Raw genomic sequence first — 23,040 nt, forward strand, 5'->3', positions numbered from 1 at the left:
TCTGGAGGGTAAGCGGGTGACATGGTTGAACCAACGCACACTTCACATTGCTGCAAGTTGAGAAACAGGGAGTTGTTGTGTCGGGATCTCTGTGTTGGCGACATGATGGAACAATTTCACTCCCTCAACTGGCCTAGTGCTTTGATGTTGTTGTTGGCTGCTCGGGTGTTGTTCAGGGGCCATTCTTCTGCACACTGTGAATCCTTGGCTTCTCTGGAAACATCTTGATGCCAATAGTTGAACAATTTATTTCCCATGAATTTGCTTTAATACAAGACGTGAGTCAACTTAAATTCAAGTTTGATTGAGAAAAGAAGACAAATCGTTTTTGCATGAACAGAAATGTGTAAAAATAAATGCAATGGTAACGGGGCCAGGGCTCTCCAAATAAAACCCTGCTTGGGGCTTTAATTTATCCGGCCTATGTTCATAAGGCCAGTCTTTGCTTCATGGCTTCCGTGTCGAAAGTGCTGAGGGCTCCCAGTAGGGCGGGGGTCAGCAACCTGCCGCTGTAGTGGCTCCTTAAAAAAGGATTAAAAATGGAAAAAGATGGGGAAATTTTTTCTTGTTTTGTTTAGTATGTTTTTTTTTGTTTGAGGACAAACATGACACAAACCTTCCCAATTGTTAGAAAGCTCACTGTTTAATATGTTTGTGTGTATGCTTCACTGATGACAGTATTTGGTGAACATTGTTTTGTCCTACTATTTTCGGCGGTTCGTGAACTCACCAAAGTGTGGACTGTGACACAACAGTTTATTTACATGTCCTTCCTTGTCTCATTTTGTCCACCAAAAGTTTTATGCTGTGCGTGAATGCACAAAGGTGATCATTGTTGATGTTATTAACTTGTTGGAGTGCTAATCAGAGTTGGAGTGCTATTTAGGCTGTGGCTGTATGTACATATTGCATCATTATGCCTCGTTGGTAGGTGTATATTTAAGCTTATTTAATTATCCTTTACTTTTATCCTCTTTGTATATAATTTAGTTTTGTATGTCTCATAAAATAATAATGCGTATGTAATATTTGCTGCATTTCAGATAGTTGTGTGCCATGTTGTTCCAGACCATAGCAAACATATAGCTTGCCAAAAATTGGAATTAATTCTATTAAAAGAAGAGAGCCTGCCATTTCCTTTAAATTGGACACACTCATCTATACCTTTGGCTATTAAAAGCTAGCAATTTCCAGGAGTTTTATCTCACCTTCATGGTAGCCTCTGATTTACTAATAGTTTCTAATGTTGCAAAAATGTGTACAATAAATATTACATTTCAACATTTCAGTCATTTTGATAGTAAGCTATTATAGCTAATACTGACACTTATGTCATGTGTTGCCTTCATTAGAAGACTTATATACAGCTTTTCACTTTTTGCGGCTCCAGACATATTACTTTTTTGTATTTTTGGTCCAATATGGCTTTTTCAACGTTTTGGGTTGCCGACCCCTGCAGTAGGGCTTAATAAATGTACCTCTAACTGTATGAATTCTAGCATCAAGGCTCGATTTTGGACAACACACGTCCAAACCATCATTGTGGTACCTCTAAAACTTACTTAAACTGGGTGGAAAAATACTCTAAAATTGGAGATTTAAGAAAAGCAAAGACACAAAAATAGAAATACTCAGAGACAATCACTTTATTTAAGTTTTACAAATCATTCGCCTCAAAACATGTTAAAACTATGAACATTGTAGCAACCACATCACCCCCCCTTAAAATCCTTCCCTGGAAACCGCTAGTGTTTTCCAAAATGCTTCTCCATGCCGCACCACAGGGCTGAAGGCCTCCACTCCATATTGTCTTCATTACTCTGTGCGTGGACATCTCCTAAACCACATTCTTTAGATTCCCTGCAAACAAGTAAATAGAGAGGCGCACACATGTAAACAACACACAGTATATACGCAGGGTCATCACGTCAAGCAACAAATGCACACGCAATTTCTGCAGATCCCATGTTTGTTAATGTGTTGTAGTTAATATTAAATGTAGCGCATGCACACACAAAGCATGGATGAGTAAATGCCTTGACGCAGTCAAAGAGGATGTCCTGTTTGCAAGCTATTGTGGAGCTGTCACTTGTGTCCCGTCAGCCTGTCCATTGTATTTTTAGGACTGGACAGAGCAGCTTCACAGCGCCACCTATAGTTTCATGGTAAAACGACGCAGAGGCGCCTGCTTGTGTCCAAGGGCAACCACTGTTTCCATCACTTAGCCATCAAATGATGTAATTCAGTGGTGCGGATGTACCAAATGCAGTGGTGGCTCAGTACAGATTAATCGTCATGCGCGGAAAAATGTGAGCTGACATAGACAAGAGAGGAGGACATAAAACAGATGTGACAGCGCTGACATTTCAACAGGAGGAAAACGTTTATGGAAAGTCAGGTTCGCTTTTACAGAGAACAAATACATGTATTTATGAAAGGTGAATCGTGCAGTCCTTTTTTCTCGATGGAGGACATGCAGTTAGTTGTTAGAAGGGTTTCCATTGTCTAAAACAGTAAAATTACTGCATATGTTTCTGGTACCCTTTTATTTGGTGGAACTGCAATAAGAAGGTACCTATGGACATTAAAGCAGTCGGCTACGGGATCTTGCATTTCAGCAAGCATTTTCAGGACAGCATGTCTGTTCTTAAGCGTAGGGGCTCAGGTTTAGAGTAGCCTCTGTGTATTTACTTACTATCCATTGAAAGTGAGCCAACACACAGAACACACCGCCATTATTACCTCACAAATGTAGCAAAATACCTGTGTCTTGCTTTTAGTCAAACATGATGGTGGTGGTGTCATGGTCTGGGGCTGCACGAGTGCTGTTGGGACTGCGGGAGCTGCGGTTTGTTGGGAAGAATTCCAACATGTACTCTGACATTGTGAAACAGAAACTGGGTCTCGCTGCAGTTTTACAACATGAAAAGGAGCCTTGCTGAGGTGATGGAATGGCCTAGTAGGACTTCCCCACACCTGAACCCCATTGGGCACCTTCTTTCAATGTGTTTTTTTCCATGTACATGTTCAAATGCACACAGCAAGCCCCGCAGGGATAATGCAGAGCACCACAAGGGCCCAATTGAATTTGCTGTGTTTTTTCTTCTATACCTTTGGACGCCTTTTTGAGGCCCTTAACATGCACAAAAATGCTCATATTTTGCAGGCGCATCAGGTATGGCAAGAAATGTAATAATTTAGGAGTCCCGAAATATATGGTGTTGGGTCAGGGAATCGGGAAGGATATGACTGCAAGCTTCATGCGCGCCGGCCAGCTCGCGTGAACCCTGCGGTGTTCAACGCTGCTCGCAGCTTTAATTACTTTTGTTTTCTACAGGATCATTTATAAATCTGCAAGTTTATAAATAATTTATTGAGTCTTTATTGTCCGGTCAAATAATTATTGCTGTATATTTTGTAATATGGAAACTGGTTTTGCAGTTATTTTATATGCATGTCCCCAGACCTCTGTACAATAACCAATGTACGGGCCACCAAAGGTTTGATACATTACATGTAGTTGTTGAGTATGTATTTTGATCTATTTAATATCGCAACATTTCTATTTCAATTATTTATTTGTATAGTGTCAACCTTAGTTTGTAATCTATAATAACTATCTTTCTGTTTTAGTACTTTCTACCATGTTTTTATATTTATGATATCCATTCTGAAGCAGAAGGAAGAAAGGTGGAGGAGTGCATGTTGTCAAACATCCACCAGTGATGTCATCATAGAGGAGTGGAAGAGAATTCCAGTAAAAAAACTGGGCAGCTCTGCTGGATTTCATGTCCAAGAGGATTCAGGATGCTGGATAACCCTTGCATATTTGTTCCCCACATTTACCATAGTAAGAGATCATTCTCTGCTTCAAAACCTCCATGAACCACAGCTCCCAACGTGTCAGCAGCACTCGCACAGCCCCAGTCAAGCCACTATGCTTGAGACCAGGACTAGACACAATTAGCATGCTCCTCACTTAGGTTGCTAACTATTTAGACACTGATGATCATAGGCATCCGTCCGTCAGTAGTGACGATGGGTTGCGCCTGGGAGAGTTCATTCCCTCTCTGTGGCACAAGCCTGGGCAGAAAGTATGGAGATCTTGGGTTGCCCAGACATCAAGATCCCCCTCTCGGCCGTGTCGATGTGGCCCAGAGGAAAGCAAGGCAATACATCTGGCATCGGCTTGGCTGCAGGAGCTGCCGGGGGGGTTCAGCAATGACACCCAGTCGCCTAAGGGGCTCCACTCCTGATTTTCTGTCTGGGTTTTCTCCCCGTAGCCTTTCCTTCTCCCATAGGTACCACAAGGCAGCGGGTGGGGGTTGGGGGGGAGGGGTGACAACTATTTGACCCACTGATGGATGTGCTTTTAAAGGGGTCATACTGTTAATGATTATTTTCTACAATTAAAACACTTCCTTGTGGTCTACATAACATGTAATGATGGTTCTTTGGTCAAAATCCTGCTTTTTTTTCAGAGCATCTTCAAGCCGCTTTCTGACCTTTTCTTCATGATGCACTGTTTAGTAGACAGTCTTTTTTTCTACGTGCCTCCACTTCGACGGTGTCTTTTCCCCGTCAGCAATGTTGTAATTTTTAACCCTTCAATATCAAGTCTGACGGTTACATCTCTATCTTAATTTGTATTTGAAATGGCAACAGTGGAGGATGAATGTGCATGTACGAGCCAGAAAAAGAAGGAGCTTATTAATGACAGCGTCGGACTACAGTGGTGGACTTGCACAAAGTCCTTTGAGTAAAACTTAACCATACATGGAGATATACTCTGATGTCACACTTAGGGAAATTGTCCCAAATAAGGCTAATTCCAAAACGCTTGTCCGGAGGAAATATGAAGGAAGGTCAAATTGTTTAATTTATATCTCGGCAATGCTTCCATGGATTCATTTCAAATTGTCAGGATTTATGCAGATCCCAAATACACAAAAACAGGTACGAATAGTTGCACTGAAGTGGCGACTTATCCAGGATGTACGCGCCTTATGCCCGAGTGCTGCTGGGATAGGCTCCAGCTCGCGCCGCGACCCCGATAGGGACAAGCGATAAAACATGGATGAATGAAAGGTACCAATAGGTAAGAAAAATTGGTTTTGCATAACATGTCCCCTTACATTTGATCCAAGTTCACTCTGTAGTGCAATTCCTTGAGGAGATGATACAAATGTTGCTAAAATGTGAAAGGTACACTCACTTTTGTGTGAAGTACTGTATGATCTTTTTTTTTTACAGACCTTTGATGGTCTTGATGACTTGGTCCAGGTGTTTGCTGTCGTTGCGGTCGGGTCGACAGCTCGGGCTGATCTCCAGCGAGTAGTCTGGCACGTACTCAGTGAAAAACTGAAACACACAGAACTCAGTTGGGAAATTTAACAATAACGCTCAGTGGTATAATTTTTATAGGACCATGTTTTTTTGGTTTAAAAAGACATAGACGACACTCCTTTGTGTGTGTGGAAAACATCCTTAAAATCTGTGCCATCAGCTGATAGCTTTGTAAGTCCTATCTTCAGCCTCACACACATGCGCACACAGGCGCACACCTAGATTAATGTATTCCCATGAACCCGCTGCTCCTGTGTTTCATACACACACAAACGCACGCATGCACGCACGCACAGGCGCACACACACATTGCTGCTGGCGCCATGTTTGTTTTGGATGGCTGGAGAAGAGCGCGCTGATGACATCAGTGAGAATTCCGCAAGGACGACAGACAACGCAGAATGTCACATGGACATGGACTTGTGATGACGCACACGCCACGATTAAGGACGGTCAACTCATAAATGGGAACATTTATGTATGAGTTAATAAAGCTGCGTCTTCACTCCACACATACACTCATCTTTGGTGACATTTCAGAACATTGATTTTGTGGCTCTGGACGGCAGCGAGAGGCGGGCCAGGAAGTGGCTGCAGACAGGAAAAGAGGGGAAATGGGAAGTAAAGAGGCGGGACCCTTACCTGCTTCCTTTCCATAAGCATCCTGCCTTTCCTGTACATGCTGCTTCTTGTGTTGTTTGCACATCATCGTCACCATCATGACACTTATCAACCTCGCTATTTTTCCATTTTTATTATTGCATACGCTAATAATCATCATCTTTTATTAACATGTCCATCCATCCCATCATTTTTGTATTGTATATGTCAAAATATACCCACACCAGATACCTATTTAACCCTTGTGCAATCTAAGATTGACTATACACACTGACTCTTGGGATCTAAAAGCCTGACTTTCTGTTTAGCTTTTATTGCCAATTTCATGATAACAATGGGCCCAATTCCAGCAAGTATTTTCTCCGTGCACACCAGTCTGCCTCCGTGCTTCACTTCATGACACACAACACTTGTTCATTCTCCGCCGACACGGTGTGTTAACAGACCATAGGAAAAATGGCCATCATAACACACTAAACATACACGTTAACACAAGCAGGTAGCTACAGTGTGAATGGCTATATATTTTATTATTTGCGCACTATTGACTAATAATGCACCAAACATTTGGCGGGAAAAATACATACTTTATTCACCGGAACAGTGTTCCAGAAACCGATGTTGTAATGATGTAAGCCAGGGCTATCAAACACGCGGCCCGAGACGTTATTTTGCAGCCCGCACCTTAATATTTAATGTTAGTGCGGCCCGCAAGTTTTATATGAATGCCACTTGACAGCGTTGTGTTATTTGGGTCCAAAATGGCTCTTTTAACATTCTGGGTTGCCTACCCATGCGTTTGTGGAAAAGCGGCAAATGAGTGAAAACGACAGAGACGTTGCAATTGAGACAAGGGTTTTCTTACGTGCCGGGCTGCAGTCACACCGCGACACCTGTCGGTTAGTAATAACAGTCCCCGATAACCTGGACCAATTCAAACCGTTATTTGTTTTTTTTTATTATCTAATTTGCATTACCTCACATTTCTTAATCCCCACTTTGTTCATTTATATTTTGATTTTATTTTGTGTTGAAAAAAAAAATAAAGACATTTAAAAATTTTTTTTTAAAGAAATCTTTTCTTGCGGCCCAGCCTCACCCAGACTCTGCATCCAGTGGCCCCCCGGGCAAATTAAGTTTGACACCCCTGATGTAAGCTATAGAAACGGGTTTATCTGGAGCGGAGGCAGCGTGTCTGCGCTGTGGATGTACTTTAATATATTCGAGATATACCTGCGGACAGTTAGCTTCACAATCTCAGATTGCAGTGGCGTCTTTTAATGAGAGAAAGGCTCCTAGCAACGCAAAGTCCGGCTCGCTTTTCGCTACAGACATGGCATCACAGTATCTAAACCAGGGGTCTCACACTCAATTTACCTGAGGGCCACTGGACGCAGAGTCTGGGTGAGGCTCGGTCGCAAGAAAAGATTTCTTAAATTTTTTTTTGCATACTTCTCTGCATGTCTACTTGTATAATGACGTTTCAAATTGTATTCCTTGTGCACCGCAACTTTCTCTGTGCAAATAAGACACGTCGGGGGTCCTTGTGCTCAACAAAGAAATATTGCATCTCCCACTTTTCCTGGAATTGTCTTTGCACATCACTAACCTTTCTCTTCACTGCAGGTTTTGAAAAAGACATGTTTGGGATTGTGGAATTATTTGTATTTAGCCGACGCACGGAGAATAATGTTATTTCCGCAATGTGCGTCGTTCCACTTTTCCTCCCTACAGCAACACAGTGGATAATAGCCAGGAAAGTACCGGGATCGCGAGCAAAAAAAAGTGACGGCTCCCGGAATGTTATCCGGCGTCATATAGAAATATATGAAATGTTCATCGTGTGAGGCAATGCAAATTAAACAATAAAAAAAAAAAAAAAAAAAACGGTTAGAATTGGTCCAGGTTATCGGAGACTGTTATTACTGACGGACAGGTGTCGCGGTGTGACTGCAGCCCCCGCGACCCCAAAAGGGAATAAGCTGTAGAAAATGGATGGATGGGTTAATACATTGCCATGCAGCAAAATGAAAACCATTAACTTGTACAACATGTAATGTACAGAATATCAAAAGCATTTATTCAGGTAAAAATATCCCAGATTACATCTGGGATAGCTCCCTCCCCCAAAAAATTATATGTCTCTGGTAAACTTATTAATGATGAAAATTATATCTATCTGCGTTTGTCGCGATTAATTCAGAGTTAACTATGAACAAACTGCGATTAATCGTGATTCCAGATTTTAATCGTTTTACAGCCCTAGTTTTAAATAAAATATTATTTGGAGCAACATGCTTTTTGATTTGACAACTGTGAGTTGCAAGTCCATTTTAAAACAAACTGTTGGTAATAAGATTCCTGATGACAGTTGCATTAGCCAATCAGAAGCCTGAAAACAGGGATTTGTGGAAAAGGGACAACAACAACGAATCAAGCAACATGGGGAGTCATACAGTATGTGTGGACTTATTATGGAATATCACGCTTTAACTGAACAATAAATGAATGTGTGTATTCATCTACAGCTATAAAGAATGTTAGCACACACACACACACACACACACACACACACACACACACACACACACACACACACACACACACACACACACACACACACACACACACACACACACATATTCTAGGAAGACCACAAAGCCTGTTTTGTCCAGCTTTGCTTGGTCATCGTTGATAAATGCTCCTCTTATTGAGCATCACACACACACAAAGACACACACACACAGTACACTGTAGAAGCAATGATAAGGTTCTTCCATTATTCTGTAAATTGGAGGCCAACATTTCAAAAAGCCGCCATGAACATATGCTTGAGTGTGTGCTAGCTTTGTCATTATTGTCTGAGGCAGCTGCCCTAATGGCCGCCATCTTTTCAAGTGAGAGCCTCTAAATGAGGTCAAAGGTTACAGAAGGCCACAGGACCATGGCAAGGAGAAACAATCGGTACCTTTATCACAGACACACACCCTCACACTGTTGCTCAGTGAGAAGAGACACAAAAATGTTTGTGTATATTTTCTTTTCAAACACGTGTCAATTAAAACATGAGCCTGATGTGTAAGATGTAGTAATACCTCATGGTCCGGAATATCTGAGGCAAGGGGCTTTCCCAGAACTGCTGCTGTCAGGTAGGTCCAGCAGCGAGCCGTGTTGGCGAGGTTGTAGCCCCCTGGCGGGATGAGACAGGTAAGCCATGACCACATTGGCAAGAATAAATTAATGTAATGGACAGGTAAAGGTGTGTTATTTTTGTCCTTGCTGCCTACAATATTTACAGCGCTTTTTTGACCTAAAAATCCTCCCCCCAAAAAACAAACTAGACTAATACATTGGTGTGCATTTGGATGTTGAGATGAATCCCGAAGAAATTTGTAACACACTTTTAGGGAACTGACCAAACATGTATGTACTTGTAAAATTTCAGCAAGATTGGTTGGAAAAACATGGCCGCCATCAAGCAAAACACCAGGCGCAACTAATTACTTGTAAGTGGTTTGTATAATGGTGTTTAAAATTTGTGGTTATCTGTATTGCATACTGTACATTTTGAACACAACCTATTGGGGGCAGCACAAAAGCCACTTACAGTGAGGGAAGGGAAAAGAGGCCAGTTTGTTTTCCAGTAAAATGGCTTCATTGTTAGCAGCGCACACACACACACACATGGACATCTCACCTCCTCCCAAGAGCAGCGTCGGCAGGTGCCACTGCAGAACATATTGCAGGCAGTTAGCCACGCCCACCGGGGTCATGTTAAAAGAACACATGGGGTCGCCCGCCATGGTGTCTGCTCCAAGCTGCATCACTACCGCCTCTGGGTTGAACTGCACATGCACTTCCGACATCACGCTGCAAAAGGGAAAAGCATCTCTTTGTTACCAACTTAATGGCCGCGGTCAGAGAAACGGCAAGGGAGTGTGCGTGCCTGGTGAAAACTTGGAAGTATCGGTCGTCCTGGATGCCGTCCTCCAGCGGGACATTGATGGCGTACCAGCGGCCCTTACCCAATCCGGTATCGGCCACATCCCCTGTACCTGCACACACACGTATGTTCATGTGTGTCATGGTATTAAAAATCAAGAAAAACTTGTTGAGCTACCTGGGAAGAATCCCGGGGAGAACTTGTGCAGGGAGACCGTCATGACTTTAGACGTGAAGCTGAAGGCATCCTCTACACCTGCAGCAATAGGGCATCCTTAAAGTCCTTGAAGACACAATTCTAATAGTAAAGCAAAGCAAAGGCGGTGCTAACTAACGCATGTTACAAAGTAGGCTGCAAACTTTTTTTTTTTTAATCACAGTTTCATCTGCTGGATTTGTTTTAAAAAAAAATATATATTCTCCACTGGAATTTAATTTGGCCTTTCTACCACTATTAAGAAAATTATTATATGCAGTCCTGCCAAGTCAACGTAGCCAACAAACGCTGCACATTTAAAGGATTCAAAAAGGCTCTGGCTTTTTAAAATTGCCATTCTGCAGGTCCTTTTCGTGTAACGGCGTACCGTCTCCGTGATGCAGGTCCACGTCCACGTAAAGGACTCGCTCATATTTCTCCCTCAGCTTAAGAATCCCTAACACGATGTCATTCACGTAGCAGAAGCCCGACGCCTCGTCCCTGGAGGGTAATAAAAATTAGTCAGTGGTGACGGATCAAATTAAACCATTAGTCTCCTTCTCCTGCCTTACTTCTTGGCGTGGTGCCACCCCCCCGCCCAGTTGATGGCCACGTCGCAAGTCTGGTCCAGCAGGCACTGGGCGGCTGTGAGTGTAGCGCCCCCCACTGCAGCGGCATACTCAAATATGCCCTCCACCACTGGACAGTCGTAACCTGGAGGACGTTAAATGGCAGACAGAGCAGGAAAAGGTGGTGCAACGAGACGGAAGGATGAACAGGGGAGGACAAAAGGAGGAAGCGACATTTTAGGGATGACGGCTTTGTTTATTTGGAACTTGCTACACATACCTGAAAAAGAGTAGGAAGAATCTGAGCTCATTTAATCCTACTCTTTCTCCAAATTTAAGCAATCATTTATAATGTGTTCACTTCCTTTGTCTAACATGTTCACATACTGTATGACCATTTTGTATCAGTTGTATTAATGGTATCAATAGGATTTTATTTGTTTCTAACATGCTACTACAAGTACTACAATATGTTTACTTTTGCACAATACAACATGTTTGAAAAGGGGTCAGAAGAAGTAAATCTTATGTAATCATACCTCTTCTCCATATCTCAACAGTTACTGATAACTTATTCACTTTCTGTATTTAAATGTCACCATTTTCCAATCGAGCAAAAAATGAAGAAATAATAGATGGCTTTTTATAAAAATTAAATAACAATACATTTCAAAATGTTGATAAAAATAAGTAAATAGCTCAAATAAAGTATATCCTTAAATATTAAAAAATCACTACAAATATTAATTTTGAAAATAAAAACACCCGAATAATAATTGCATAAATAAATCAGATTAAGAAATAAAAAATGGTCCCTGGTCCACAAAAGGGACACCACTGGTATTCGTATTTCCCCTGCAAGGTGAAGTGTTACCAGACGACGGAAGAGTGTCTCCAAGCACTTTCTCCTTACCACTACTGCTAATCATGACCAACGCTAATCAAAGGCTGGCCTGCACGCGTGTCTAGGTGTACACTTCACCTTTCACTGGGGTGATACGTAAGTTATTCGGGTGTTAACATTTAGTGGTCAATTGTTTATGCGCACTCCACAGGCTTAAAAAATTGCCCTGTATGACTGGATCACCGCTCTTTTGGCAAATATTTTGCCTTTAGTGACTGCTTGTATTGGATTAGCAAGAAAAGGCATGATGCAAAAAATATGTTTTGTTTTTTACTTTTAATTTGGTACCTCTGTATGGAAAATCTGAATACAATTACTGTTACATCTCTAGCATCTAGAAGTTCCTGATACTCAATAAATATGGCCACAAAGGCCCTAAGTTGGCAAAACTGATCCTTTCTCCAGTTCCTTTTAATTCTTTGTAAAAACAGATGAGATTGAACTGGGTTAAGAAGCGGAGATACGATGCATACCACCACCTAACAGGGCCGCCATAATAAACTGTCTCATACAAGCCCAGGGGTTGGGAACCTTTTTGGCGGAGAGAGCCATGAAAGCCAAATATTTAAAAATGTATTTCCGTGAGAGCCGTAAAATATTTTTTAAACACCAAATCCAACTCAATAAGTGCATTTTTTAGTAGGACTGACATTTGTCAGAGTTTTATAAGTCTCTTATTCTTTATAATACCATTGTTATTCTGAAGCTAACCAATAATAAATAAAAAAACGTCTTACCATTAATGCAACTTCTTGAACAGGATGGAAGGATTAAAATGCTGGGTTATGTTTTATATTGTTTATAATGTTTTATATGTTTTATAATGTTTTATATTTTGAAAGTTAATTTTAAGACTGTGATTACCAGCGGTATTATTCATTACCTATCGTGCTAAGTTTTATCTGAGAGCCAGATGCAGTCATCAAAAGAGCCACATCTGGCTCTAGAGCCATAAGTTCCCTACCCCTGTACTAGCCCATTGCTTGAGATCCTTATTCAATCCACAGGTTTACGCCACACATTTATGTGTTAAATGTTTTGAGTTGTATTCAGAGACACTAATGACTATTCCGCAAATCATATTTCCCATTTTTGTGAGTATTTTCTGAGTCTAAATAAAGAGGTGTTGATGAATCCTTAACAATTTACCTGCACCACTTTGATGTTTGGTACAGTGGCGCCTCCTGTTGTCAGTGAAAATAATTGCAAGCATGCTAAAAAGCAATATATATCCATCCATCCATCCATTTTCTACCGCTTATTCCCTTTCGGGATCGCGGGGGGCGCTGGCGCCTATCTCAGCTACAATCGGGCGGAAGGCGGGGTACACCCTGGACAAGTCGCCACCTCATCGCAATATATATACATTTTTTAAATATCTATTTACTTTTTGTTACATTTTGGTGTTTTTCATACCATGTCTGACAGGGGCAATTGTGTACCAATGTCCAAATGAAATGATCCAAACCAAAACACACAAAAATGCTATCGAAATAATGCAACAGCACAATAAAAACGCTGTAATCGCATACCCGCTGCAGTATCAAAAATAAATGAGAAAAAAACAAAAAATGAATCAAACACCAAAAACTACCAGGAAATTAGCCAGGCTCCTAGTAGCGCCACACCTAAGAGATATTTATCCTTAATGACATGAGTGGGATGCACAGAAGAAAGTTGGTGGAGTGATCTTATTTCATTCTTCTTTATATGTTTGTCTAAATATTGGATATAAAAATCAGTTGCTCTATAATACTAAGAGTAATCTATCGATTAGTTTGATTTATTAATTGAGTTATCGGACAACACACACTTTATTGCCTCAATGCAAATTTTAGGGAAAACTGTTGACATAAGAAAATATTTTTATGCTTTCCACAACCTTTATTCTCTTTTTTTTTCAAATAAAAGTACTCTTTTCCCATGTGTGCATTGATACATTAAATAAAAAAACATCTCTGCTGTATGGTGCAGTACAGATAATTGCACCAACACACCACCGCGCTCATGTGCGCTCTATTACAGTGGCTGTGCAAAAACTATCTCTGTGTATTTAAAGGGGAACTGCACTTTTTGGGGAATTTTGCCTATCTTTCACAAACATTATGAAACAAGTGACGGCAGATGTATTTTTTTTAATGCATCCTAACTTGCAAATAAACGTCAATAAAATTCTGCTTACAACAGAGCAAATGGGAGGTCCAGTATTCCCCCCAAAAGACCCAATAAATAACCTTCCGAAAACCACCAACAACATTCCATTTACATTTTGTGACTTGAATATTAACCGAGTGTTAGTGATATTGTTATTATAAGCGCTAACGCAGACAAACAATTTCTCCATGATCACTAACTAGCGTGTTTGCCAATGTTTACATCGAGTGGTAAGCTGCTTCCTCGCTTCTTTTACTTATGGAAGTTTACTGTAGATCATATTTCATGCCTCTCACTTGGATAGTAGAAGCATCAGGACGTATTCTGAGAAGTTGGTACACTTCGACAGACAATTTAGACCCAGTAATGGCGAGAACGACACAAAAAGACGTTTGGTTCCACCCCCCTTTTCTACGAGAGGATTGTAAGCAATTTTCCATTTAAAATGACAATAAAACACTATTCTATCTGTCTGCTTCATAATGACAGAAGACATTGTACAGTAAGTGACATTTCATTATGTTTGTTGGCTCTCATGAAGTCTGCAGTGAGTAGTATTGATGTTGTGGGGGAAAAAGTGAACGTTGTGATGTGTTTTTTTTAAATCAAGCGAATGCTTAAAATCAGGGGTCTCAAACTCAATTTACCTGGGGACCACTGGATGCAGAAACTGGGTGAGGTTGGGCCGCAAGAAAAGATTTCTTAAAAAATCTAATATGCACTTTTTAATGAATTCACCTTCTATGAATAGCTTTCCCGCCCTAGCAACATACTTGCCAACCCTCATGTTTTTCCGGGAGACTCCTGAATTTCAGTGCACCTCCCGACAACCATTCTCTCGAATTTGTCCCAATTTTCACCCGGCCAACATTATTAAGGGCTGCCGTGACTGCATTCCCTTTATCGTCCTCAACAACAGCGGTTCTCAACCTTTTTTCACTGTGAACTTTGAACATTATTTTAATTCAAGTACCCCCTAATCAGAGCAAAGCATTTTTGGTTGAAAAAAAGAGATAAAGAAGTAAAATACAGCACTATGTCATCAGTTTCTGATGTATTCAATTGTATAACACTGCAAAATATTGCTCATTTTTAGTGGTCTTTCTTGAACTATTTTGAAAAAAAGTTATAAAAATAACTATAACAATTGTTGAAAAATAAACAAGTGATTCAATTATAAATTAGGATTTCTACTCATAGAAGTAATCATCAACATAAAGTGCCCTCTTTGGGGATTGTAATAGAGATCCATCTGGATTTGTCAACTTAATTCTAAACATTTCTTCACAAAAAAATAAATCTTATTATCATATTTATGGAACATGTCCATAAAAAGTCTAGCTGTCAACACTGAATGTTGGATTGTTGTATTATTTTTTCACAGTTTATGAACTTACATTCATATTTAATTGAAGTATTATTCAATAAACATATTTATAAAGTATTTATGAATTGCTGCTATTTTTTAGAATGTTTTTAATAAATCTCACTTGTCCCTTGGCATATCTTCAAGTACCTCCAAGGGTTCGCACACCCCCCAGTAAGAAGACTACTGCTCCACTACATGTCATCTCGCACGCTCCTACATCATACAACCAATGTACCGGCTCCATAACATGTTGTATGAGATTTGTGCAGAACAACGTACGTGGCTGCAAGACGTACTTGGTCAACAGCCATACAGTTCATACTTTGGGTGGCCGTATAAACAACTTTAACACTATTACAAATATGCGCCACACTTTGAACCCACACCAAACAAGAATGACAAACACATTTTGGGAGAATTTCCATACCTTAAAACAACTTAAACACAAGAGAACAAATACCCAGAACACCTTGCAGCACTAAGTCTCCGGGCTACAATATACAACATCTCAACCGACTCAAGTAGGGAGGGTGGGGGGTTGGTGGTAGCGGGGTGTGTATATTGTAGCCCGGAATAGTCATGGCTGCATGGGATTCTGGGTAATTGGTCTGTTGCGTTTATGTTGCGTTACGATGCGGATGTTCTCCCGAAATGTGTTTGTCATTCGTGTTTGGTGTTGGTTCACAGTCTGGCACATATTTGTAACAGTGTTAAAGTTTTTTTTACGGCCACCCTTAGTGTGACGGGTGTAGCTTTTGATCAAATATATTTTGCAATCCCACACGTGCGTCACACATTGCCAGATGCAACATACAACTAGGCTTGCACGCTGTCAGTTCAGGATGTAGAGGGCGCTAAAAGCATTATATCACACCCTGAATATTGTTGATCTGGTAAATATCGACAGGGGCTTCGATAGAAATGGTGACCTAAAATTCAGGGGTCTCCCGGGGAAAATTGGGGACGTTGGCAAGTATGACAATGTCAAGCGCCCTTCGTATTTGCGGGACGCACCAACATTGAGTTGTCATATCAAAGTGCGGGCCGCATAAAAACGTCTCGCGGGCCGCAGTTGGCTCGCGGTCCGCATGTTTGAGACCCCTGCTTAAAATGATCAAAATACGTAAATATTTAAATTAATGTATATATTATGTGCCTGTTAATACATTACATATTATGTTTGGATGTTTTTTTAAGGGCTTTTAGAGGCATAATGGAGTGACTCCCACAGGCTACATTGCAAGCAGACTTTTGATTGCATTTATATAATATATAGAATGCGCAAAAAAAGAAAAATATATGTGCTCTTGTCATACATAAAGATTGTGAATCATAGGCGAAATTCCCAAAAAAAGTGCAGTTCTCCTTTAAAGTTCCGGACATTCAATGTGGTCCGAATTTCTTTTTCTTTTTTTTTCATTAGTTACACTTATGAAACATTTAGTAGAAGCAACAGAATGTTAATAGGTGGCTTTTTTAAAACAAACTAATTGTTTTATTATTGCTGCACTAAATACAATAAAATATTACATCTTAAGTTTGTAAAAGACAGTAATCTGCCTAACTAATATTCTGTTCTGTAAAATCGAAGCATTTCTCTATTGCAGTTTTTTTTAGGGGATGTGTTGTTTGTTTTGGCATTTGCAGCATTTTTATTTTCCTTTTTTTCCATCCTGTAGCATTTATGTGATTAAAGTTAAAGTACCACTGATAGTCACACACACTAGGTGTGGTGAAATTACCCTCAGCATTTGACCCATTCCCTCGTTCCACCCCTTGGGAGGTGAGGGGAGCAGTGAGCAGTAGTGGAGGCCATACTAAGGAATCATTTTGGTGATTTAAAACCCAATTCCAACCCTTGATGCTGAGTGCCAAGCAGGGAGGTAATGGGTCCCATTTTTATAGTCTTTGGTATGACTCGGATGGGGTTGTTGCATGTTTTATGTTATTTGGAGCGTTTCCCATGTCACTGTACTAGGGATGTCCGATAATATCGGACTGCCAATATTATCGGTGATAAATGCTTATACCGGAAATTATCGGTATCTGTTTCAAAAAGTAAAATATATGTCTTTTTAAAACGCAGCTGTGTACACGGACGTAGGGAGAATTACAGAGCGCCAATTAACCTTAAAGGCACTTATTTTGCCTGCCGACCCAGTCACATAATATCCACGGCTTTTCACACACACAAGTGAATGCAAGCTTACTTGGTCAACAGCCATACAGGTCACACTGAGGGTGGCTGTATAAACAACTTTAACACCTTTACAAATATGCGCCACACTATGAACCCAAAGCAAACAAGAATGACAAACACTTATGTGGGCTCTACAAAGGATGTCGTTGTGGTTTGTGTTGTGGTTTGTGTAGGCCTTTGAGACACTAGTGATTTAGGGCTATATAAATAATCATTGATTGATTGATTGATAGATTTACATTTCGGGAGAACATCCGCAACGTAAAACAACAGAACAAACACCCAGAAACCATTGCAGCACTAACTCTTCTGGGACGCTACAATATATACATTGTTTAATGCATCCAGCGGGGCATCACAACAAAATTAGGCATACTAATGTGTTATTACCACGACTGTATATATCGGTATCGGTTGATATTGGAATCGGAAATCAAGAGTTGGACAATATCGGCAAAAGGCCATTATCGGACATCTCTACACTGTACTTTACCTTAAAAAAATGTGACCCTCACTACTGTTTTGATGCACTGTTGTTGTAGTTATTGAAAATTGTGAAACTTTATGTCATGTGAATGCAAATACAGGTGATTAGAGTTGACCTCTCCTACCCAGGCCATAGTCAACTGACTGTGGGTCATCATTGTCTCCATCCTGGCTGATCTTGTGAAGATGCTCCAGGTAGGAGTCTGTGTGGAACATGGCCATGTCCTCTAAAGAAGCCACTTGAGGTTTTACAATGCTGGCATGGAAGGAGAACAAGTATTAGTGTTGCATCTTCACCCAAGTTCTGTCACTGTCAACAACAAACCTCATATGCTTGAGGAGTCCATAGGCTTCTATCAGTGAGTGGACCATACTCGCCTACAAAATCGACAGAAGAAAAACCACGATACGTCTTCAAGACTTCAACCTGCATCCTCAAAACATGTTTATTGCAATGATGCAAAGATAATGAACTCACCCGGTTGGGCACTTTGGATAACGAATCGCAAGTTTCAATGTATTCCTGGCTAAAAACATACGCAACATTTCGTTTGCTGTAGCTGTGGTTAACGCTGTCTCCTTCAAAACTCATTTAGGACAGATACAAAGTAGAAAAAACAAACACACCAGACAGTAATATGAATACAAGCATAAAATAAGTATGATATAAAAACACACTAAAACTCAAGCAGAATGTCTTCTATGGTTTTCATTGGCGGTAGGCAAACCAGTGTTCCCATTTAGTGTTTCACCGTAAATACTCCCCCGGAAACTACAACTGACTGTTTTCATATTACGTTATCTTATCAGAGAAAACATGTGAATAAAGAATAAATGCATTTGATAAATTTTAATAGTATTTATGATTGTGATCATTAGACCCTGAAACAATATGTAAGGACCGAGCTCAACACACAATCACATGTTTCTGGGGGGTATGTTTTTAGAGTTGGACTAAATTTGACAAAAGTCATTCTGGGATTGCTTGTAGTGTTTATTCTTCTGGGCGGACGCTAGTTCTTGAAAGTGTGAGTGGGTTTTGTGTGCTGTCGTCACATCGCATCCACGGTAACACACTTGTGAGGCAATGCCAGTGTTTGGAGTTACATCGCTAAAGGCCCAACATCGACATCTCTCTAACCCTCGAAATATGATGGTAACCAGTGCCAGAGGTGGGACCAAGTCATTGTTTTGCAAGTCACAAGTCTCAAGTCTTTGCCCTCAAGTCTCGAGTCAAGTCCCGAGTCAAGACAGGCAAGTCCGAGTCAAGTCCAAAGTCAATACTGGAAAGTCTCAAGTCAAGTCCCAAGTCCTGCATTTTGGGTTTCGAGTCATTTCAAGTCTTTTTAACCACAGACTAATATATTTACACAGATTGTGTATGCTTTTAAAACGCCGTATGTATTTATTATTAAAAAAAACAGCGCTGACATTGCACTTCATAATAGCACTATTAACCAGTTATTCTAAACATTTAACTCATTCCTTTACAGTATAAACACATTTGAAAAAACAAGTGCAACTGTACTTATTTGCACAAAAGTGTTAACATTGTATTTCCATGGAATATTGCATTGTAACTAGTTCATCAGCAGTTTATATCATGTTGTCACCTTATCTCATTGATCTCATCTCATACTGTATGTGTTTATGTGTGCGTACACATGAAAAACAACAAATACATGAACATAGCAATGAATAGTGCTGTACTTGTTAGATGTCAGGGCTCTATGGAATATGTACACATATTCTTAATATAGTATACATTTTAACTGACCTTTATTCGACTATGTTTGTCATTTTGTAGTTGGCTAAAATACGCGGTGCTGCTGACCGCCGTCTAACGTTACGTTACTGTGTGTGATACATTCACTAACGTAACGTTATGTGTAGGTACCTCATGCAACCTTGCTTAAAAAAGAATCATTTGACAATAAGTATGAATAAGGTAGCAACTGCAGTGGATGCAACAAATTGCCGTGTTTGCAATGACGTTATAACCATAGACATCTTATAAGTAGACGCTGAATTGGCTGCTGTGGTGCAAGCAATTTGGCCGCCATTTTGAAGTGGTGATGAGGAGCCGGCAAGCAGCCTAAACGAACAGTTGATAGGTAGAAAACAAAGATGCTGGGCTGGTATTCAGCGTTTTCCTGCTCAATTGAGCGGATTGTTGAAAATAGGAATTGGAGGATTACTTTTCACAAGTAAAAATTGATATTAACATACTAATGGTTGTTTTTTGTGAAAATAATATTACCACAGAGTTAAGCAGGAGCAAAGAACTACAATATTTGTATGTGAAAATCACAAAGAAATCTTCTGGGGGAGGATGACCCCCCTACAGGTATTTTGGTTTACAAACTTTCAGGCCCAACTAAAACAAATTTCACCAGCCGCCATTGATTATGATGCATTCTCATTTTATTGTAACCACAGATAAGTCTTCAAGTAACAATATTCAAATACTAACTTTGTTGAGTAACACAGAATTTGGTTTTATTCTGAATCCAGTGAAACAGGTTGGTGGTTTCAGCTGAAATAAAGACTTTCTGGTGTTTAAATATGTTCAAGTATTTGGCAGACACTTTTATCCAAAGCAACATACATGAAAAAAATATATAAAACAATCACTGTAAACATGATCATTTAAAGGAAGAATGTAATAGAAAATATCAATACAAAGTCTCAAGACAGAATAAACTCTCTGCTGTTGCAGCAACAGAGATAAAGTCTATAACAGTGGTTCTCAACCTTTTTTCAGTGATGTACACCCTTTGAACACTTTTTTAATTCAAGTACCCCCTAATCAGAGCAAAGCATTTTTGGTTGAAAAAAAGGAGATACAAAAGTAAAATACAGCACTATGTCATCAGTTTCTGATTTATTAAATTGTATAACAGTGCAAAATATTGCTCATTTGTAGTGGTCTTTCTTGAACTACCTGGAAAAAAAGATATAAAAAAACAAAAAACTTGTTGAAAAATAAACAAGTGATTCAATTATAAATAAAGATTTCTACACATAGAAGTAATCATCAACTTAAAGTGCCCTCTTTGGGGATTGTAATAGAGATCCATCTGGATTCATCAACTTCATTCTAAACATTTCTTCACAAAAAAGAAATCTTTAATATCAATATTTATGAAACATGTCCACAAAAAAATCTAACTGTCAACACTGAATATTACATTGTTACATTTCTTTTCACAGTTTATGAATTTACATTCATATTTTGTTGAAGTATTTTTCAATAAATATATTTATAAAGGATTTTGAATTGTTGCTATTTTTAGAATATTTAAAAAAATATCATGTACCCCTTGGCATACCTTCAAGTACCCCCATTTGAAAACATCTGGTCTATAGGTCCGTAAGATATATAGATATCTAATGTATTCATACATTGTCTATGTAGGATATATGCATGTATATACAACCTAATCATATTGTTTCTTCAACTTCAAAATAGCTGACTGTTTTTCCCCCTTCTCTGGGATTATATTCCCAGTTTTGATCTCAGACGTCTGGTCACTTATATCATATAAGAATATTCTATTTATGTTAAGCAAATTATGAACACGCCAAAACATGTGTCCTTTATCATAGTTACACGTATGACAGAAAAGCGCGTAAATATCAGTGGTATTCAGTGAGTTAATATGAATTAAATGTGCTGACAGTTCATTGCTCCTACCAAATGAATTGCCCTGAGTGGAGCGGATCACCACTCCAAGATGGCGGCCCCGCGTCTCGTCTGCGGCAATAGGCAGTAGCGCTCCATGCTGCGTACCCTTATAAGATGTCTATGGTTATAACGTTAGCAGTGAGTTTACAGCCTCACTGCTTTAACTACACAGCAAATAAAAGTCACGTTACTCAGCCAATAAACGTTAGCTTACATTCAAAACATACCCTTCTTTGTGCAACTTCAAATGTAAATTGATGCGTCTCCGTCTGTAATCTTCCAACCGCATGTTTTGCATACGGCAATTCCTGTTTTGTTGACCAAGTCGTAGTTTTAATATCCGAACGAAACACTTTATGGCATAATTTTCTTCACTTATTCTTCTGTTGTTTGAAAGCTCTTCTTCGTTGGTTTTCCTGCAATTTGATTGGGTGAATGCTGTGTGACGAAAACAACGTGGATGTAATTCGATTGGCTGTTGTACTGACAGGTAGCACACAGGCTGTCATCGCACACACATGTTGACAAACACGCGTACACAATGGAAGATACGGAGCGCTCCTGAATAACTTTTTAATCGTTGGGTTTTGGGGGAAGTAGCAAGTCATGTCAAGTCAAAAGGCTCAAGTCCAAGTCAAGTCACAAGTCATTGATGTTAAAGTCTAAGTTGAGTTGCAAGTCTTTTTACATTTTGTCAAGTCGAGTCTAAAGTCATCAAATTCATGACTCCAGTCTGACTCGAGTCCACACCTCTGGTAACCACATATTTGATATATTTGAATAATATTCCAACCATCATGTTTGGGAAGGCTGTCCACAAGGTTGTGGAGTGTGTTTAGAGGAATTTTTGACCATTCTTCCAAAACCACATTGGTGAGGTCACACACTGATATAACATCACATTTTGGCCGAGAAGTTCTGGCTCCCAGTCTCTGTTCTAATTCATCCTAAAGGTGGTCTATTGGGTTCAAGTCAGGACTCTGTGCAGGCCTGTCAGGTTCATCCACACCAGACTCTGTCATCCATGTCTTTATGGACCTTACTTTGTGTACTGGTGCACAGTCATGTTGGAAGAGGAAACTGGTCCCACAAGGTTGGTTGTATTTATTTGAATATTATTACAACCATCATGGGTGTAATATTATTCAAATATATCAAATATGTATGATAATGTGATGTCAGAATTTACCTGAAAAAACATGACCGTCAAAATTCACATTAACGCTTGCTATAACAAAACATTTTGAAGGTAAGTGTACACATCCGGTTTGCCTGCACATATGTCTGTCTTGCGTATATCAGAATATGATCATTGTAATTTGGATAGATGTGATTACAAAAATGCCCCCAATGTACTATAATGAAGTGTAATCATGTAGTTTTACAGCCATGACCGTTACATCCACATGGACGCTTTAAATAATTGTATCTTTCTATGCCACATCGATGTGGAATGCACTCCCAACAGGTATAAAAGTAAGTGCATCTCAATCCCTCCTTCAAAACCGCTCTAAAACAACACCTCCAGGCAACTTCAATCCTTTACTAATACCCTCCTCCATTCA

At 39.8% G+C, this 23,040-nt stretch overlaps 1 protein-coding gene across 3 annotated transcripts; it reads right to left on the bottom strand.

Moving 5' to 3' along the window:
• Positions 1 to 1,628: 1,628 nt before the first annotated feature.
• Positions 1,629 to 21,874, bottom strand: hdac8 (histone deacetylase 8). 3 transcript variants are annotated; one of them, XM_061913486.1, is made up of 11 exons: positions 21,703 to 21,874; positions 18,113 to 18,165; positions 17,913 to 18,043; positions 10,678 to 10,819; positions 10,494 to 10,606; positions 10,088 to 10,165; positions 9,914 to 10,022; positions 9,665 to 9,837; positions 9,063 to 9,157; positions 5,256 to 5,361; positions 1,629 to 1,860 (listed from the first exon to the last, which is right to left on the bottom strand). In XM_061913486.1, exons 2-11 carry the CDS (start codon positions 18,157 to 18,159, stop codon positions 1,838 to 1,840), a joined length of 1,017 nt encoding a protein of 338 aa, XP_061769470.1. In that variant the 5' UTR covers positions 18,160 to 18,165; positions 21,703 to 21,874; the 3' UTR covers positions 1,629 to 1,837. The 3 variants fall into 3 exon arrangements, with proteins under 3 accessions (XP_061769470.1, XP_061769469.1, XP_061769468.1); XM_061913485.1 differs by lacking the exon at positions 21,703 to 21,874 and adding an exon at positions 18,266 to 18,554 and having other exon boundaries at positions 10,088 to 10,159; XM_061913484.1 differs by lacking the exon at positions 21,703 to 21,874 and adding an exon at positions 18,266 to 18,553.
• Between the last annotated feature and the right edge of the window lie 1,166 nt (positions 21,875 to 23,040).

The sequence above is a fragment of the Nerophis ophidion genome, linkage group LG10, assembly GCF_033978795.1.
Source record: "Nerophis ophidion isolate RoL-2023_Sa linkage group LG10, RoL_Noph_v1.0, whole genome shotgun sequence".
In the NCBI taxonomy this organism is placed as follows: Eukaryota; Metazoa; Chordata; class Actinopteri; order Syngnathiformes; family Syngnathidae; genus Nerophis; species Nerophis ophidion.

What these genes read in the sequence shown, in the direction of transcription:
- hdac8 (XM_061913484.1), bottom strand. Translation starts at nt 18,379, where the DNA reads ATGAGTTTTGAAGGAGACAGCGTTAACCACAGCTACAGCAAACGAAAT. An exon ending in GACGCTGCTCTTGGGAGGAG is followed by an intron (nt 9,158 to 9,664) that starts GTGAGATGTCCA and finishes TCATCCCGCCAG; the next exon opens with GGGGCTACAACCTCGCCAAC. An exon ending in AGTCATCAAGACCATCAAAG is followed by an intron (nt 1,861 to 5,255) that starts GTCTGTAAAAAA and finishes ACTTGTTTGCAG; the next exon opens with GGAATCTAAAGAATGTGGTT.